General features: G+C 39.9%; 1 protein-coding gene across 1 annotated transcript in view; it reads right to left on the bottom strand.

The window, feature by feature from the left end:
- Positions 1-7,034: 7,034 nt before the first annotated feature.
- SOGA3 (SOGA family member 3) overlaps positions 7,035-20,976 on the bottom strand; it is a 52,998-nt gene continuing 39,056 nt past the window's right edge. The window contains exons 3-6 of the mRNA XM_051792163.1: positions 18,356-18,697; positions 17,937-18,016; positions 15,233-16,607; positions 7,035-13,343 (exon numbers count right to left, since the gene is read on the bottom strand). Of these exons, the coding sequence (XP_051648123.1) occupies positions 13,170-13,343; positions 15,233-16,607; positions 17,937-18,016; positions 18,356-18,697 (1,971 nt within the window). The 3' untranslated portion in view covers positions 7,035-13,169. The remainder of the gene's footprint in view (positions 13,344-15,232; positions 16,608-17,936; positions 18,017-18,355; positions 18,698-20,976) is intronic.

Genomic DNA, 20,976 nt, shown 5'->3' with positions numbered 1-20,976 from the left:
AATGCATGTCTCTTAGTATTTTGATGTTTTTAAACAATTGCCCAGCACATGATTATCCTCCTACTGTATTGTGTCTACCCAATTTTAAAGGGCATCTTTTTTGGAACCCTACCTTGGCAGAATAATAAATACACTCTGGTAATCTAAGAGAACAGATCACTTCCTGAAACAAATTTATCCACTTAAACACTTTAATGAATCCACAGATCGGGAGCACTAAACAGGATCAAGGGCTAAGCAATAGGATTCTATACTGCATTTGAATCCTTTAATTATCATATTTTTTAAATGGCGAGAGGGTTACATTTTACCAAATCAAGATAGCTAGCAACTTTAATGAAGCTATATTACACTAACTTCATAACAGTGAGTTTCAGAGCAGGGGATAACCTAACTTGTACCTGTACAGGCTGAACTTACAGCCCTGCTTTTGGCTTGAACTTAGGCTCCTTTCCAATATCACTCGCCCTACATCAGATAGCTTTTCTAGGAAGAAGTAGGGAGATTATTCCTGAGTAGGATCCAGGATTGACTTCTTTCTATCTGTGGTCTGCCAATACCAAAGCCAATGGGTCTCTGGGATGATTTGCACAGTGGGGAGATGTGCCAGAGAAGCTGCCATAATATAGGGCTCACAACGGGGAAGCATCAGCTGGCTCTCCCTGGATCATGTCCGGAAGAGCTCCCATTGGCAAATGCTGTCGGCAGGGTGAACTCAGCCACATAGTTAGTTTGGGGGCTGATCCTGAGTAGCTGTGCAAGTCCAGCCAGTGAACTTATGAGCAGGACTTTTATGTATATGTTTCAAGTGCAGCTTTCAGCTAGATTTTTCCTGATATAGTTCTACTCTTTGTTTGACCCTAAGAAACTGCTAGTATTTCCACTAGTCATGGGCAAAACTCCCATGGACTTCAACGCAAGTTAAATTTCTCTGTAGAAAGAGACATGTCATTTAGTCTGTGGTTTGGTCTCACGTTAGTATTTACTGCCCACTGCTATGCAAAACAAAATGACAAGTTTCTAAAAGGAAAGTTTATTCTTTTGCATGTGTGTTTTCTAACCACATGAGTAAAAATAGACATGGTAATTTCACTGTCTGCAAGTGAATGTCTGGAGCTTCTTGAAATCATCTTTCAGAGACAGCATGTGAACCTGCAGGACTTGCTAACTGAGATCCAGGTGGTAAATCCATGACAAAGCTGCTTTGATGTGACTCAGAGACAACCGCAAAGTGACACTTGGTGACTTATCATCTCTCAGGTCAGTGAGGGCCGCAATTCCACTTTTTTGTATGGATGTGCCCCAGGACATCTGTAATTCATGATAGGAATTACCTTGATGTTGGCAGAAGAAATCACAAAAAAACTCTGCCCAGTCTGCAGCAGTGGTGAAAAGAGCTGATTTATGTCAGAATACAAAAAGAAGGTAATAGAGAACAGCTTGAAATATACTCTGTGTCATTTGATAATTCAAGGAGAGTTTCTTTTGCAAAACAAATTGGTTACTCCTGTCTATTTTGAGAATGGTATCGGAGACAATTCCAAAGCGTAGTTAGAGGCAAAGCAAAAGTCCTCTTAAAGAATGCTTGAAAAGTTTGGAAACACTTTCTTAGACTAAATAAAAAAATTTGAATAAAAAGAAACAAGACTAAAAGCATATAAAATGATGCAGACAAAGTTAATCAGGAAGAGAATGAAGGCAACTTCCTGAAAGGAAGTTTTTAACCTGGTTTTCTTTCCTAAATGAAAGAAAAGCAGGTTTAAAAAATGTGCATTTTCACCGTATGCACAGCTAACCTATGTTGCCATTAAAGCAGACTCCTCTCAACGCAGAAAGGCAAGTTATATGTATTTACAGCTTAAAGCAGTGTCAAGAGTTGTAATAGGACAAGTAAGCAGGGCTCAAATCCCAAACTTAGTTGGCAGGACAGTAGCTATAATGGTGGATGTGAGAGGTGTGGGTTCAATTTCCTTCTCTACCCTGTAATCTGTTTGGCTAGAGAGGGATGAAAGACAATAGCTAGGCAGACGCTGAAACTTGGTTTGGAGACCAGAAACCCCTGAGAATTCTCTGGAATTCCACAGTTCAATGCCATTAAAACATTGGCTCTCTGCGCCTCTGCTCTCCAGCTACAAAGTGGGAACAATGGCATTGCACTCCAACCAAAACATATGAGACAATCCATCAATGTGCAAAGACATATATTCCTGTGACCAAGAACCAGAGAAACATTATCTTCAGAAGAAATTAACTCCTGTTCTTACTTCTGGGGTTATTTTTGGTTGTGTCGTTTTTTTGTTCTGGTTTGGTTTTTTTTTTCTCTCCCTCCCCCAAAGTACATGATGCTGTTGACTGCTGCTAAGGTCTAGCTGGGCTTGTACTACAGCTGCAGCCCTAGTCCTGGAGGAGGTTAGTCAGATGTCAGAGTGCCAGAAGGGCAGAAGCAATGCTTGATGAATCTTGCCTGCAGATCAGCATTCCTCTCTTCTGCCTGTGTGCTTTAAAATTCAGTGACTGAACCCATGCTTTCCTTCCAACGTGGATCTTTATTAACAAAGCATCAGACAGGGTAGCAAAAGTCACCCCAGAGTGAATCTAAGAACCAGTTGTTGTCAGCTTGTTGATCCTTTACTTCCATACACTGATACAATGCTGAAACTACAAGTCCCAGTGTGCAATACCACATCTTTATCAAAATGGAACATCGGTTGCCTAGCAGTTAAATATCTTGGCAAACAAAATATCTATACTTATGACTATGTGAGCAGACATTATCTGATTTGCTATTGCTGCCCCCTCTAAACTGTGTTGGAGGTATTTGGTTACAGCAAAATTCAGAAGTCAGGAGGTTCAGAGCACCAAAAAGCTACTAGATTCACACCAGAGGAGAAAAAAAGGGGATGCAACACTTTTTGACTGCAGTATATACTATAAATCACACAGCAAATATCAGAAGATGCAATTTGGCATTATGTCCAACCATGCTTGAATAATCAGGTCAGTCTTATTTGTTACTGTTCCAATCTCTCCTGCAAATACTAGCTTCCTTGTTTTATTCTGATTCACGCAGGCCCCACAACCATCTGCGATTTGGCAGCTTTACCGAGTCAGAAAATGTCAGCAGGAGTGGGGAGGGGTGATTAAAGAGAAGAGACAGAAACTTTTCCAGCCCTCAGCTTGCCTGCCTTTTTAGCACACTTTGTGTGAGCTCTGCTGGCAACACCTACCATTCCTTTCTTTCGTTAGAACATCTGATTGTGCTAACTGGGCTGCCCAGCACTTGATTAAAGATGTGTTTTTGACTGAGACTGTGCAATTAAATGTGAGAGTTGTACGGATCCAAGACCTTAATTAGGGGCTGGAGAAGGGAGATCTACTGTTAATACAATATAGCCCTGAACTACTTAATAGACTGATATTTCATGTTGGGGAGGGGGGAGAAAGAGGTGTAAAAAGCCTGAGGTCCCATATGGGGAAGCAGGATGCAAAGCTCAGGGAAGAGGTTTGCCTTCTTGTCTTCTCAGCACCCTAGCCACAGACCTGCCACTGACCCTTGGGTAGCCTGGTACAGATCACTAGGGACTGGTTTCTGACCTCACTTGGCTGTTCTGCCTTTGGCTATATGAAATCAACCTGTGCCAGATCTGTTGCAGTGTGTGTACAGGAACATATTACACGCTGTTTCAGGCCAGACTAATACATTATCAGATTTGACCAACTCTGCTTGGACAGTGGTGACACAAAGTCTTCTGCCTTACAACAAAGGCATGTTAATGGCACAGTAACATCTTTGGACTGGAGCACTGTTGTGGGCTGCAGTGAGCTGTCACAGCAAGCACAATGATTCTGGCACAGTAGCAGGTATCCCCTCTCAGAAGTTGACTCCCTTGCCTCCGCACACACCTTCCCAGGAAGAGCTGCTGGAATGAGTCACAGAAGTCCCTCATCCAGTTCAATGCAAAATCAGCCAGGTTTTCCCTTCCCCAGCGTTAGGTAAGTTAACATCAGTCTGAGTGTTTGGCTTGTTAGGTGATGCAGGTTTCACTCTTCAAAGGGCAATAGAAAAGAGCATGGCACTTCTTACGTTGCTACAGCTGTGTCTGCTCTGATCTGCTTCACTTCCTTCCTCCCACTTACCCCCAGGAAGTCAAGAATTCCCTGCTATTTCTTTTTCTGGTTCATTTTCCTGCATTTCAAAAATGAGATTGTTAATGCTTGCTCCACAGGACTATAGAAAACACAGTCAGAAGATAAACATGTACCAGTGCAGTGCTTTAAAATCTCATATCTAGCACACTCACACTGTAAGCTGCTTGTGGAGAGAAGAGTGGTCTTCCCAACTGCCAAGTTTATTACTTAGCTGGATCACAGTCATTTATTCTACCTCCAAACAAAGTGTAGTGATCAGAAGTTCTTCTTGTGTGATAACATTAAAGAATTTTGCAGATCAAGGCCTGTCTGAAATGATGGAGATGGGGTGAATACCCCTCCTCTTGATTCAACTTGGCTGCGTGTGTAATGAAAACCAAATTCCCTGTATCTCTGCCAAAGAAATAAGAAAACTAAGTGTGGCATTTCCTTACTCCTGACATCCTACAACTGGCCTTTTCTGTAATACAGAAGGTCTATGGTAAGTAACCATTCTCGTGAAAACCAGTTTAGATAGCAGTGACTAGGTGGGTACACACGGTGTTTCAGAAAGAGAAGTGTGGCTATTGGGGATTTTTACTGTGTTTAGGAAAAGAAACACTGTGTCACCCTTCAACAACCCTAAACTTGCTGTGGGTGTCAAGAAGATGGTTCTTTTCTCCTGACTTTCTTGGTCAATAGTAACAGCAAGGAGTTCTGGAGCAAAGATGATAAACTAATGACATCAGCATCCACTTATGGCACAAGAGCTGATTTAAATTCAGCTCTGCCAGTTGTTGCTCTTTCAGGAAAGTTGATGCAAACCTGGGAATCCAGCTATAAACACAGAGAATTTCATCTAATGCTTCTCTGTGCAAGAGGAAGAGACCATTCCCTTTCCACATCTATCTATGGAAATACATAATCAGTGGTGAAACCTGTGCAGCAAAGCTGGTATCTGCTTCCTTGTTTTAATAGAGATGTCCCAGGTGTGGCTGGAGCTTGGACTTTTTTTATGTGTGGTTTTTTTGGTATTTTTGTTGTTGTTTATCCTATGCATTCATGGCTTTTACACAGTCAGTCTTACAGGCTAGAGTGGTGATCACCAGTGTGAAATATTAGCAGGAAATGTTGAGCTGCATGAAGTGCTCTGAGATTCATTAGTCTCTGCACACTGATAATACTAATAAAGTTTCCCTCTGCAGCCATTCCAAATTCAAACTCTGTGGGAGATATCAGGACTGGCAGATTAATATGAAATTTGGGGTTGGATTTTAGGGAGGTTCAAGCAGCAATTAGACTAAACCAGAAATCTGAATTTGAAGATTCAATTCCTCTCCAACTTCCAATATATTCCTGTCAGACATAGTTTACATTTGACCCCTGTGTGCCAAGTGAATGAAGCAAATCCAATATTCCTGAACTGGGGAAATCTTCACTGTTAATTGAAGTCCTTTTTCTACAGCCTGTCTTTCTCCAAATCACAGGACAATGTAGGTAGGGAAAAACATAAATATACTCACGCTGGCCCTGTAAAGGCAGAGTAAAATCTATAATGTTTGAACAAAATAGCATAAGAAAGGATTAGGCTGCTGTAGCTGAAATGAATGGTAAATGACTTGGTTCAACTCCCTACCCTAAAATGTCTCAACACTTCCTTTCACTGGGATTTTTGTTGGGGTCCCAAGTCCAGCGTCACACCCCTCTTTCTTCCATTTTGGCTAAGACCGATTGTAAGAGGCCTCACTTTGGTTTCCATACAGTGCAAAACCAAGACAGAAGCAGAAAAAAAAAATGATCAGTGTATATGTCCATGTGATGAGTACATATCTGTGTGTGTACAGACATAAAAGGAAAGCAGGTACTCTGAATCAGGGAGCTTTGATTTTCTCAAATGTTTCTCAAATGATCACAGAGATGGTGGCTCCAGCATTACATCAGCCTGGTTCTTCCAGATATATATATATAAATGTATACCCCCTATGAGACAGCAGACTAGACCAAAACACATGCGGGCTGGCACTAAATGGCATCCTAGGAAAATCAGAATATCTATCCTCATAGGAGGCTGTGCAAACAGCATAAAGCTACTTAAATCACCAGAGTACTGTTATCTTCATTTCTGAATGTTGCAAATTACTTTCATCATCCACTTTCCACTCACTACAGCAGAAACAAGTTGGTTTATTTCCCAGAATCAAGCTTAAAGAGACAGTTGACTTCTAAAAACCTTGGTGGGCTGACTGCAGATCACTTTGGCTGAAGATTTTTAAACAGTTTTAAATTTGTCTTGGCCCTTTGTACATCTGGTTCAGCTTTTGGCCAACTTCCAATAGAGAATGACGAATTCTTCACTTTCTGTCCCAACTGGTGTGAAATTTTGCTGTAAAATGAATTAAAATTGCAGAAATCCATCCAAGAGGTGGTTTAAAGACAGACTCCTGCACAGAAGAGGAAAAAGCTTTTTTACACTACAGTTGCAAAAAAAATCCCATGAAACTGTTCAGCCCCAAACTGGCTGATGCAGTGCTTGTTGCAGAAAGACCCTAAAAAGCATCTTTCTCTGGTTTCTCACATCGTCTCAAACATGATGTGTTTTGCAGGTCTGGAGGCCTGCAGAAGAGAAGCTGGAAAGTGAAGAGAAGCTTCCACACAGCTTTTTTTACCAGGCCTACTTCTCCTTAGGTGGCTGAATTGTCACCTCCTGATGGAAGGAGAGGGAAGGAAGGAATAAAACTACAGAGAGGAGAAATGGAAGATCATCTTCTTTTCATGGTCAATACTGTTTAATAATAAGCTGTCAAAGTCTCATCCATGTACAGTGAGACCAGTACCAGTCATTTTTCAGTGCCTAAGCTAGAGGCACTGACAGAGGATTTTTCTGACTATCTCTATTTCCACTTCCCTTCTTTTTTCTTTTTTTCCCTGCAGTACATGAGGCAAAATTAGGATCAGAGCTGTAAGACAGGCTTGAAATATTTGGAAGGAAAAAGTGACATGCATAAGCATGTTTCTTTCATTAAAAGATTTGATTGCATTTACTTATATAAAAGTGGGATTTCAAAACCTACTGGATCTCATTAAGTCACATGCTGTTTTTAATGTAAAGCATTTCAGCACCATTCTTTGGAAGGAGTCTGTTTACATACAGTATTAGACATCATTTTTCTGTATGTACTATGTGTGTGACTATGGTACTCCTATATGCAGTACATAGTGTCATATGGCAAAACCAGCTGCCTTGGACATGTGGGATTTCCTGGAGGATAAGTTCCTAAGATGTGTGTGTGTGTGTGTGTGTGTGTGTGTACACAGACATGTAACAGCGTATGAGCCAGTTTGTGAACTGGCTTGTTCAACTTAGATCTTACCATCTTACCTCCTTTGGTAGCCAGCTACTTCTCTGAGTAGATATTTTGGTTTTGGAAGAACACCTATGAGACTTCTTATCAGCAATAACTTGGGTAGCTCAATTGCTTTCAGGTAAATTTGGAGAAAAAAATTCCCAAACTCCCAAAACAAACAGAATATCTTTGTGGAAACTAGAAAGATTCTGCAAAGAAACAAGCAGACCGTATGTACACACATATCTGTCTGTGGTGCGCTTCCAACAACAATATCTTAAGCAGCTCTACATCATATATGGTACCAGAACAGCTGACCTGCTGCAGATATCTCATGATACAGCAGTAAAACTCAATCTGATTTTCTGTGTCACCATGACAGTTGGCAGTGGTCATGTTCACAGAGTTCACATATAAATGCACTTTTCTTTAATGAAAGTCCTTTTCTACTGTGATTATGATTTAGAAATTCTTCTAGCTGCAGTAAACTACCTTACGGAATTTTAAGGGGCACAGGTAAAAGACTATGTAGGCACATCTGCCACAGGCAAGTAGCATCCCTCCAGGTGGAAGAGCAATCAAAATCAGGCTTCTCAGCATTACAATCCCTGTGACACATTAGCAGGTTAGCAGAAGTCTATGCATCCACTGAGACCTAGTATTAAAGAACCTCTGGCTTTAATGAGGTGACTAGTCACCTCACCCCATTAGCTCACCCCTTAACATCAGCCAGCACAGCTTAGTTGCTTGTATTACATACTTTAGGCCTATCTGTGCAGTGTCTGCTCTCTTCCCCCAATTCATATTGGGATCAAATCTACTCTGTAGTACAGGGTAACATTATCTCACGCAATAGAGAGGAATATTTTGGGCTTACACATTAGATAATCTGATTTAAAAGTGTAAGATGTATGGACTCCCCTATAGTGTCATTTTTCAGTACATCTTGGCCATACACACACAGACATGCACCACTAGGAGGAAACAAACTCTGGCCCCTTAAACAGAAATATTGCAGACTGCAGGTACTAGAGAAAAGGCATAAACCACACTTTGATGATGTTGAAGGTTCAATCTCTCTTACCCCATGGAAATTCTGTTACAATACTTTTTAGAGTAACATAGTTAGCAAGGCTCCCTTAGGCATGAGCTCCCACAGCCACACAGCAACTGCATCCACTCTACACGTCAGAAAGGTGTCTCTGCTGATGCAAGCACTTTGCAAATACAAAAGATGCAAGGGGGAGGGGTAGAATCAAACATCAAAAGCAGCTTAAATATAACTTCAAAAAATAGTTTTGTGTAATATATGCCACTAACAGTTGATGAAGAAAGTGCGTTTTCAGTGATGCAAAACAATAGATCAAGATCTAATGTATTTGTGAATGGCAGTAGTAATATCAGAACTTTTTAGAATAGGCTGTCCAAAAATATTTTGGCTGCAGTAGAGATAGAAAGTCCTATGGTATGACATATACATACACAGCAATGGCAATAAACCACATAAAAATGCACATCCACTGGAAATTGAGAAGGGGTGGAAAGACCAGAGAGGCAACAAGGGGCTTTGATTAGCGCATTTAGAGCAAATGCATTCCACCTTTCAGTTTAAAGAGCATGAACACAACCAAATTCACCCTTACAGATGAGTCCAATAGAGATTATCAGCAGTATAATGGCTAGAGTTGTATGTTACATATCTCAAAGCCAAAGAAATTCTTTGCATTAGCAGCACTGTGAGAATTGCATAAGTTCTTGCATGCTAGGAAATTTAGTCCAGAAATAACAAAACTAAGGGAAATGTCCTGCTTTCTGTATTGCTGTAGATCTTTGCTAAAATGCTGTTGAAGCCATTTGGATACAAAATCCCTATTTACAGAAACAATTTCTTAAATGGACAACGGAGAAATAGATTGGTATTTTGAATGCTCTGGAAAATTATATTACACTGATTGCCAATTCTTTCCTATACATAACAGCCAACTCCCTTACAGTGTGTGTAATAGTGAAAGATAATTCTGTTGTTGTTGGAGAACAAGCAGAGTTCATCTCTTCAGCAACATTTTAAAGATACATAAGAAGTCTATCACTAACATTGTAAAGACAAAACACTAGTGGAAATGTACTCTGAGTTTGAGGAATGATACCGAGGGGTTTTAAAGGAAATTCTTTTTCTCTACTCCTTCTAGAGCCTTCTGCCTCTAGCAGAGGCTGAGTCAGGCCAGTTTTAAAGCCTCCAGGTGGCCTGCTCTGTAGATGTGCAGATAAGGTCTAAATTATTCTACTCTATGTGCTTCTACCCTGCCATGTTCCTCCCTAAAATGGTTTCAAGGAACAATTATGGCTCCATCTCCCAGCATGAAGGAGAATGATGCTTTCTGTCAACTGAGTACCAGCCAGCTGATTCCTAGTGGCATCCCTATTTCAATGGGCAGCTGACTGTGTCTGCAGAGAGTTACTAAGGTCCACAAGCATGCAATAGAGTTTTAGACTCATTCAGAGTGCAAGTAAGAAAAACATATATCTGCATTAAGACTTCAGACAGCATATGGAAGAATAATATTAAAACAGGCTTACAAAACTCACCACTTCCATAGGTGACACTAAGATTAATAGGAAGGTCAAGTTATACTTAGATCATTTATGTTTCTTGCATGAATGTGTGTGTATGTGTAGATTTCCTTTTCAGAAATAATACAGGGGAACAGAGCCCAACGGAGCTCTTCCCCTTATGCAAATAAGTGAATAAAGCCATTACTGTGGTTCAGTAATCACAGTTATGGGAACTAGAAAAATCACCACAGTCCACTGGCCCTGTTATGAGTGCAGCTGAAAAAAATATTTAAACAATGACAGCGGCAACTTTCTAAAATTAGTATGTCCAACTAGCCACCTGCAAACCAAAATCACCAGTATTGATACTTTTGGGCATCAGAATCAATGTCTGTAATTAGGCGGACACAGAAAACCTTGACAAAATGAACTTGTACTTGACCTATTAGTTTATTTCAAAAACCTTCTGTTCATTAAACTTACATACATCAGGGAATGTTGTCGATATTTGATCCTTTCTCTGTTATTCAACAATGTGGTCTATGTCAAAGGCAACCAAAGAAACTGAAGGGAACAAAAGAAACACTTTCACTGACTAATCAAGGGAAATGCTTTCATAGTTAAATACTTAAAACAAAAGTGCACCACCATTTTTCAGAACAAAACTGCTTAACTTTACCTTAGAGGTAATTTAAAGAGTGTTATTGCAGTCATCTCTGACTGAAATAAAGAACCATTTTTTTACAATTCTTTCATATTACTCTTTCCTCGGCCTTAGGCATTTAAAGCTGGTCAGCTACTTAGGCATTAAAAGGTCAATTTTCAAGGCATTTTGGTTTGCTAATTTCCAGTTAGAATATTAAGCCATGTTCCAAATTTACTGCGAATCATCTCTAATTTTTTTAGTGCTAAGGAAGTTAATGGAGTGCAATCTCTAAATTAGGGCAAGCAGGCAAATTTATAGAACTCTTGATTTTTCACTTAAGCACACAGACTTTTGTCTCCATCCAAACTGTATAAATTTTCCTCAAGATTTTCTGTCCTTGTATCTTTTCCAGCAAGAACTTCGCAACGTCTGAGTAAATTTTGATGAATTGTTGACTGGCTTGAAGTCTTCATATATTTTAGTGAGATAGACTTAGAAAGGACCAGAAGTCTAGACAGGGCAAATTACTCTGGGCATGGTTTTGCCAAGCAGACAGCCACAATGGCATGACAAGGTGGGATTTAGCGCTCTAATGCCTGTTTGTTCTAATATTGGCAAGTCCAAACAGTTACTGATGCTACCATATAGGCTATATTGCTCAGAACACATGGCCTCCTGTTTTCTCTCTCTTCAAAATCAAAGCTGTGTAGAGGAAAGAACAATAAGGTCCTAAAAGGAAGGAAAAAGGCGTGAATTCTCAACATGACTGGAATAGGACAACAGATCACTACCAAATTAAGCACAATTAATTTTCCCTATATTGCCACATATACAATTCACTAGGACAAAAGCCTACACTCTCTCTCAAATCCTTTTTACATTCACATAAGATGTGCACATTAATGGATCCTGGGATGATTTTTGAAATTCCTTTGAACATCCTATGTTTCTCCAGGAGAAGAAAAGTTGTAAGACAAGATCAGGCTGATGTTGAAGAAGTGCCTCTTTACTCCTTTTAGCCTAGACATGCTACTTAAAGGTAACATTTATCATCATTACTGCACTATGCATCCAGCAACAGCCTACCAAAGGGTGCAAAAATTCCAGGATAACAGACACTGTCTTTCTGAAAGTTCAGAGTGTGAGAAGCATCCATGTTTCTCTCACACTGTGGGAAGGAACAAGCCAGGCTCTGTGCATGTCATTCAGATGGTCCGTAATACCAAGTCAAGTGATGGCAAAAACATACTTGCAACGCCACGTGTCTACGATTTTGGGCACAATTGTGATCATACCTCGATGCAATATTTCTGTACTAGATGCAGCTTGTTGCCAGAGTGCAAGTAAACTTTGTAACTGACTGCCATGAGTCAGTCGGGGAACAGTAAATGAGCAAGTGGCTCAGGCACTCTAGTCTAGGAGAAGAGTAAAAGAGGAGTGTGGCTGCAGCACTGGGTACAGCGGTGTTTGTTCTCCTGCCTTGAGTGAAAGTAAACAAGTCCATTGTTATTTGACTTTGCCAAACCTCAAAGTATAATGCTAGAAGGAAAAATAAGTTTTACAGAATTGAGCATATATAACCCTTTTCTTCCCTTCATAAATTGTATGTTACAGTAGTTGAAATTACCAAAGTGTTTACAGTATGTTATATATAAAATGGCACATTTAAGCTTTTTAAAGGGATTGGAACATTTCAGAAATGTCTCTGGTGCTGAAAAAGGCTAACATATTACAAATCATACAATATTTTAATTCAGAAAAAAATATGTTTGGGTATTTTGACCTAGCATAAGGGTTAGGAAACCGAACGAGTATGCCATGAAGCATGACTGATAAATCAGTTGAGCTAGTCTGCTTCAGATACATATTGTGCAAGGCATTATCGCTGCAATCAGTCACAAAAAATGAATATTTAAGTATTTTTTACATTAAATACTACGCCTGTGAACCTATGTAAAAGATATACAAAATATAAATGTCATCAGGACTGTATATTTCAAACTTCTTAAAATAAACATGAAGTATATATATACGTAGGCATATAGGTTGCAATTTCAATGTCAACACTAGCACAGTTTGTCTCTTCTAAGTACAGGCCTGTATACTTCCTAGTCCAACACATGCACCTACAAACACATGATCATGCATACAGCTTTACGTTCTGCTGTTTGCAGAAGAGTCAGAATATACAGCACTATACATTGTTTTGACTCAAAATTGATTGGCAAATTAAGGAAGATGCCATTCAAAATAAATTCCTTGTGAACTACTACCAAAAAAAACCCAGAGAAAACCAGGGGTATAGTTATTTCATCTCAATAAAAACACTGAAGACCACGGTGATGATGACCTAAGATTCAGAATGCTTTGTCCAGCACGTGGTGGGGGTCACTCTTGGACAAAATACAACAGTGTAGAACTGGTTGCTATGACACATACCAAACACAGTTATAATGAGGCGTAGAGCTTTCACAACACCATCCAACCCAGCTCTGGGTTCAGACTACTGAGGTCTCTGACCGAAAGGAGACAGAGCAGTTGTACACCGTTCTTCTCACAGCAGGTGGTGCTGAGGGGGATCTAGATGCCCATCTGGAAGGTAAGCGTCGATTTGCTGGCCGAGCGGGACGGGAAAAACCCTTCTCACTTGAACATTTAGCTGGCACACAGATCTGGAACACAAAGGCAATTCCTTGCTTTAACAAGTTAAGGCTTTTGCAGAATGCAGCGGGAATGCAGGAAGACATTTGTGGTGACCTCAGAACAGGTGGTCGGAAGCTATTAAAAGGAGTGCAGTCATGTACAGAATGCAAAAGAACAGCTATTTCTATGTACTGGGATTCTCACATCAGTTGTGGTCTAAAATACATGGAGACAAGTGTCAGACACAAGGAAAGGTATAAAATGTTAGTGCAAGACAAAACTGACATTTACTTCTTATTTATTTTAATTTTTGGAAGGTTTTTTTTGTCAATGAACAATGCAAACTATTTTAAGTATAGAACTCAGAATACCATCTTATATTACTGAAGTATGATCTACATATTTTTCAGATATCTTTTGATAGATCCTATTTCAGCAGTCTGTTAAGAACTCTGTTTCCATTAGTGCTGTGTGAAGCTGTTCACACTTGGTAACTAATGTTTACATATTAATACAGTGTTATATCTACCTGCAGAGCTTTAGGAAACCCAACAGATTTTGATCATAGCTACAGTGATATGAATTGGAAATAATGAACATAAACCACATGCCTCATGCCATATATAGTTCTTTACAGCTCTGTGACATGCATGCTGTTGGACCTAAAATGGTAACTCCTAATCAGGCAGTATTCCACATTTAGTTTGTTCAGATAGAAATGACAATATAAAGTGTGAGCCTATGGAGAAATAAAATCTAATTGGCTTAATAAAGTTATTCTGGGCTTACATCAGTATAAATTCAGTCATTATTTAGTCATTATTTCTTTCCTCCATTGCTGAAAAATTGTTTTCCTGTCAAAAGTTTATCAGATGAAAAACAAATGGTAAGCTTCATGGGTTTTTCTTTCTTTGCTGTAGCAAAGATGTGTCTGCTAAGTAAGAGATGTTGCTTCACTGCAAGGCTGTCAGAAAGACATGTGGAAGAAAATCTGCATGGTCAGATTCTCAGCTGCTTAAATCCACATAGCTCCACTGAAGTCTGTGAATTTGTGACAGTTTAAAGCATACCAGCTGACAGTCTGAACCCATTTAAGTTTCTCAGCTCAAAACACACCTGCCTTCTCCTTTTTGAGATTCTAAGGGGCATATCTATCTGTGTTTGTTGGCCAAGGAGCACTTCAGGAAAAAATATTTTTCTTTCTTTGCGGACTTTTACAGAACCTGCAATTTATAGTATATTTTCCAAACCATCTGTTTCTCTCTTCATTAAGAAAGAATGTTGGCAAAGGAAGTATTTCTAAACTTCTGCAAATAAAATTCAGCCAAATATAAATTAATTAGTCATGCCATGATCTTCTGTTTCTGTGAGTGTATGTTTGAATATATAGGAGAAGCTGGTACTGAGACATGAGTAAGAGGAGGTCACTTTATTACTGGAAAATTTATGGAATTACAATATCCCTTGTCATAGGCAGTTCCAATGAAATCCTGAACCAAGCAGCACCCTGGATGCTGAAGAATGCTATCTAAGACCTCCAGGGTTTTGGACATGGACAAGGGTGCTTAAGTCCTTTGAGAAGGCTTATGAAATAACTAAAGGAAGGAAAGATGGGGTTAAAACCTGATTGCACTTCTCACTAGTTCAATCCTTGCATAACTGCATTGCAGTTAAAATACAGCTTTATGGAACAGCAGCAGGGATCAAAATCTGGCATGTCTCCACTCTTACTTATATGCCTCTGCCCTTCTACAACTCTATAATATGCAGAGGAAATGCTCCTGATTCATCCAGATCTTGGTTTAAAATGTCTATTTCTACATAATTATTTACAATACAATGTTAGCCTGCCTCATTTTAGAATCTGAGGGTTGGTATGAAACAATTTTTCTGTTCTTGCCATTCTTATGAACCTTACCTCTGGTAACTTCTGTCTCTCTTTTCCTTGCTTGAGTTGCTGCCCAATATGCTTGGCTGAATTCCTCGGAAATTCTTGCTTTTCTTGCTCAATCTGGAGAATTTCTAAATACTGACTCAGTTTCTCGCAACCCCCATCAGTGAATTCAGAATTTGCCTGTATCCACTTATCTTTGCAGCATTTTGCATTACACGGAGAAGTCACTGTTGATTTTTCATAGGTTTTCAAAAGCTTTTCAACAACACCATAGTTCGACCTTGAGTCAGCTGAACGCGGGCGACCGGATAAATTACTTGGTCTCCAGTCATGCTCCTGGAGCATGTGCCTATAACCACTAGTATTTGGAAGTCCATTCATTTGTTTTTGTTGCCCTGCTGTCCTGACAGCTTTGCTGGGGTTGCTAGCTTCTTGCTCCTTGGCTCCAGAGAGTTTGGGATTTGAAATACAAGACGTATTTACAGTGTCTGTCCTGCTAGTAGCAGACTCACACAGTGGCTCACAGGATTTGTGATCTTCTGATGCTGTTTGAGGCACCTGGTTTTGTTGCAGAGCATTGTTATGTTTATCTGTGTGAAATACAGTCCGATTAAACTCATCGATCTTTGCTGCTAACATTTCATTTCTTTGGGTCTTTCCCAAAGTATATCTGGTGTCTTCCAAAAGGTCACTGTGCAGGGTAGCGGGGGTACAGAAGTCATTACTGTAAAAAGGGCTGCTGTGAGACTTGGGGTTTTGTTTCTGGTGCATCTTGTTGCTTTGGGCCATATTTCCATCTGAACAACTCTTTTGGGCTGACAGTTGGAAAGGCTCACTTCTGTTGTCTTTCCCAAGTTTGACCACATCATATGCCCATGTGTTATGGCAGAAACTTGTTGGAACTTTGCACTCATTTTTGGTTGCAGGTACCGCAGCAGTTACCATCACAGGAACTTTCACAGCCTGCCCTTCATTTGCACAGGCTGCTGCAGATTCATTCTTGTTTACAGGTGAAGAATTCTTCAGTTTCCCTCCACTCCAAAAGTCCTGAACCTTGTAATTGCTTTTGATGCCTGAGTCTCTTACTGGTGCTTCAGAAAGCTGTACAACTGCAGAAAGTGAGTTTGTTAGGTGCCGAGAAGTGCTCCGTGGAGGAACTGGTGGAGCTTCTTTCATTTGCCAAGGTCTGAAGTCTGTTCCTATGTCACCAGTAAGATCACCATAAGACATGTCCTTCAAAGCCTTGGTGGAGCTCATCAGATTCTTCCTGTTATTGTGTTCCTCTGTTTCAAAAGCAACTGAAGTCTGTGATTCATTGCTGGACACATGGTTCATCTCAGGCAGAATAACCGTGTTTTGGGTTTCCTCAAATTCCCCCAGGAAAGGAAGTGACTTCATTCTGGAAATAACAGGAGAAGTGTTTTAGGGACGAGCAATAAGGATCCCTCCAGGGGACCTCATCATGGATTCATTCCCCCATGAGCAGGCGTTTTAACACTGGCTGCTTAAAGAGATTTGGGAGCAGTTTTGCTGCAGCTGATACACCCAGCATAACTGAAACACACATGAAGAATTTGAAGAAAGATCAAAACAAGGAATTTGTATTCCTTCCCTGTGCCACTAAAATTCTTTTCCTGAGTTTTTCAGATGATTGTTCATTTTCTTACCTATCCTACAATAAGGACAGAGGAATCCTGTGAGTTCTAATAACTCCCATGAATCTACCTGATTATAAACTGACTGAAGCAAGCTTCGGGACACAGTGCCTCCCTTGTATAGGTTTCCTAACCTTACACATGACAGTAAAAATGTCTTTTGAGATGTGTTAAAAAATCACCTTTAGAAACTACACGTCAGCTATGAATCTATTTGCTTTAAAGATACAAACACTAGCCTAGCTACAATAATAAACTAGTGACAGACAGCCAACTGACGGCATGGGGGAGTGTAAGAAGCCCCTCTTCTCTTTGGGAGCATCTGAGAAGAGCTTGCCACGATGCACACTTCCATGGGGTGTCAGCATAGCTGTGACAGCCTTTTTCAATCTCTTTCATGAGCACCCCATCACACCAGCAGTTCAGTCTTACCTGAGAATTTCTGCACAACTCAAGAAGAAGATTGGTATTTAGCTTGCTAAAGAAGACCACAAATATTGAATTTTTAACAGATAGTGGAATGTTCATTTGATTTGCCATACCTTTCAGGGGCTGACTTGCTATCTCACCATTAGTACAAATGTATGGGGTTCTTCCTTCTCTTGCCTTCTTTGTACTCTTGAGTCGTCAGTTCCTGATATATCCCCCATGCTTATGGCTAGATCTGGGCTTTAAGTAAGAAACTTCCCAGCCTGACAAACACATACAGTGTTGTATAGAACTGCATGAAAATGGGATCAGGGCAGATAGAACTATCTGTTCACTTTGCAAATCCTCCATATAGCCATTAGAAACAAGTATAATTTCATCTCACAGAAATACTAATTTCAATTTGTAGGTTCTGGAGAAAAACTCCATTTTGCTAATAAAACACGCTCTTTTATCATATTTCAGTAAATTTAATTTGAATGTTTTATGCTGAGCACTGAAACAGTAGGATGGTAGGAACTGCCCAGCTCCTAATAAATCCAATAGCAAACCCAGCTTCAAAGTGAACAGAAAAAGGAGCACAGTCTCATTATTAATTTATTAATTTTCTTCCTCTAATATAAGAATTCCAAATATGTTTTTACCTTCTGTGGTTGGACCTCTTTCGAATTTCTTCTTGATAGCTGCATAATTCTTCACTGACTCTGGCAAGTTCTTTAAGAGCCTTTATAAATATAAAAACAGTCCTTTAATATAAGTGTTTTAAATGGTATCTCCAGAATTATTTTGAAACCTGTGGTCATTCGCATTTCAGACTCACAGCAGAGGAAAGTGGCACAAGAAAAAATACAAAAATGCCCCCACAGTAGGAAGAGAGGTAAAGAGCATGCTGTTAACACATTTAAATAGTGAGAGGACACTCACTGAAAGCAACCGAGGAGGAAGTAGTGACTTGCTGGAAAGCTAAAACCAGGGAGATCAGTTCTTTAGGTTAACCTGGCAGCCCAAAGTCCTCAGTATTTTCCTCACCCTTGTAACTGAAACATGCTCATACTTTACTTACTACATTGAGATCACCAATATAATTCTTGGTATTTTTCTTGGAAGGTTTGGTGCTGTGGCTGTCTTCAAGTTCCTCATGGTTCTCAAAGGCCAGATTGTCCATTAACAGAGTATTGTTTCTGCTCTTGGCTCTGGTTTCTTTACATTCGTGTCCTTTTTTACCGAGCAAACTCCCTTTTTCCATTTTGTCATTTTCCATATTGTGTTGAAAGTTCAGCTCCACTGTGTCACTCTCTTGCAAAGTAGGGGAATGCATAGACAGCTGCAGCATCTTGCTCTGAATGGCATTGTTATCACGGACGTTCATATTGCTCTCCCTTCTAAGTCTTACCTCCTGGTAGAGCTGAAAAAACAATAGAACCTTCTATTAAATCATGGTATTCTAATGAACTGTATGGTAAAATACATATTTATCTTCTGTTGTTAACAATGCTTCACTCAGTAGCACTGATTGGAAAGTTTTTATACATGTGTTTGTAGAAAAGTGCTGAGTCACCTAGTGTAATAGCTCACACACCATTATTGTCACCGGACAAGGAAAGGGCTGTTACCATCCACAAACTCTTTGCCATGGTTTTAACCATGGCTGGAATTGGAAGAGATCTCATGAGATCAATGGCCCTGTCTTGAGCTGGAAGCCATATGGTTGTCTTCCAAGTAATCTTATTGCACTTGAGGTGGACACAGCCCTGACCTGATGGATAGGGAATGTGGGGGAATGTGAGGGAGGGAGAGGGTTCTGGCTATGTTACAGCCTAATAAAGTATATTAGTTGAAGGAGAGGAAGTGAATTCACATCAAATACATTGCCATCTGCACTATAGCAGACTTTTCTGGTTCTCAGGCAAGTGGAATTCTTCCCTCTGACTGGAGTGATAAATCAGTACTGCAGAATAGTATTATTTGGCAATGCACTGCCACGCTCTTCTTTCATGCTATCTGCTGAGATCCAGTGGCTTCATTTGTAAATGAAAAAGTGTTAATTCGTGTCGCCCAGCCCATTCAAACTAGGAACCGTGATAAATTATACATTAGAAAAAAATAGCAACATCATAAAAATCTCTTCTGCTTACAGTATAATTCCCAGTGCCAAGAATCCCATGGCTCTTTATAAACCTTCATTCTTAACTTGCTCTTACAAAGAAAGCACAGAGCAGGCACCTCTGAACAGCCATCTGCCTGCCCTCTCACACTGCACGAGGCCACCACAACAGCTTTTGAAAGGACAGTGAAAAAGAATAACATGAAGAACATGTGGCTATTTCATGGGTAGTGCTGTGGATGACAAGTATTCTCACGTTCAGAGACTTAACACTTGACCTCATCCTGGGCTTTCAGATTTCACTTCCAAAGCCCAGCTGCTCATGGAAACTGAAGGCTGAACTTTGCCATTTCCAAGAAATTGAGAGCTTCATATGGATTCAGTATAGCAGTAAGAAGGAAGGATACCATCCCATAACTATAATATCATCTCCTATACCACACAAGTCTTCCTGGAGGAATCCAGGAATTAAGTTAGGTTTTGATGGGCTAGAGAAAACTACCAAATAAAAATACAAGCTGATAAGGTAGCGAAAACTTTATTGAGGAAATCTTTCTACAGATGATGGTATTTAAAAGGTATCTATCTCCCCTTTTCTCCAGGCATGTGGCTTTTGGAGAAGAAATGTCAGGTAACTGAAATCAAGAGCAGCTATGACATATCTTAAGAGGAGACCTTAGATTACCAGTAACCGTGCGGTATCACCTGCAGGTTTGTCTGGTCCTGCAGTACACAGCAATTTGCTTCATTCTCTTCCCCTCAGCCCCATTCCATTCTTTATCGCTTTTTCTGTCTCAGTCATGCTTTCCTAATCCATATGCTGATAAAGAACATGATGAAAACAGTCTTTGTTGACATTGTCAGAACTACTAATAGCCAGAATACCTTTTCATTACCATCATTCCAAAACGCTTCATATACCTAAGAAAATGAAATTCAACTACATATACAGATCACATTACTAATTTTTGGAGTATTCTCACCTTGGCAGTGAAATTAGGTACGACTCCACAGAAAAGTCCTAACACAAAAGGAAAAATGTGGCCGAGACCATCATATTAAAGTCTGCAAGTAAGAATTGCAGGTAAAATATAAGAAAGCTGACATTATGGAGTTAAGCTGCAGGCTTGTTTAATGGGCAGTGTATGCCTTATGCCTGTAATTCCTTTGGCTCTGACCATTTTACTTCTCATACTTTCATGTCAGCAATCTCTGCCATACATTCCTGTGTTGCTCAGCCACAGGACAGCGTTGGCAGAGAGTAAGAAAAAACTACTCCATGTGTATATTAGATGAAAAATGTGAAAAGTTCACTAATGAAAAAACTTGCCTCTATACGTAGCCAAACAGACTCAGTTAATGCATTATAGTGCCACAGGGTTCTGCTGCAGGGACAATTTGGGGATAAAAGAATAATAAATAATTGCCATAACTATTTCTGGAAGGAGATGCATTGCAAATGGCAGGGAGCGAGTGTTTGTTAGTATGTGTAAACACAAGTGGTGTCAGGACTTTCATGCTATTTACTTTACCTGTTTCCTCTCCAAAAAGCCATCCATAAATGGAACAGGTTCTAGCCA

The sequence above is a fragment of the Manacus candei genome, unplaced genomic scaffold (genome assembly GCF_025592945.1).
Source record: "Manacus candei isolate 608988 ecotype Guabito, Panama unplaced genomic scaffold, ASM2559294v1 h1tg000034l, whole genome shotgun sequence".
Lineage (NCBI taxonomy): Eukaryota > Metazoa > Chordata > Aves > Passeriformes > Pipridae > Manacus > Manacus candei.
This window is presented reverse-complemented; position numbering and strand designations above follow the sequence as displayed.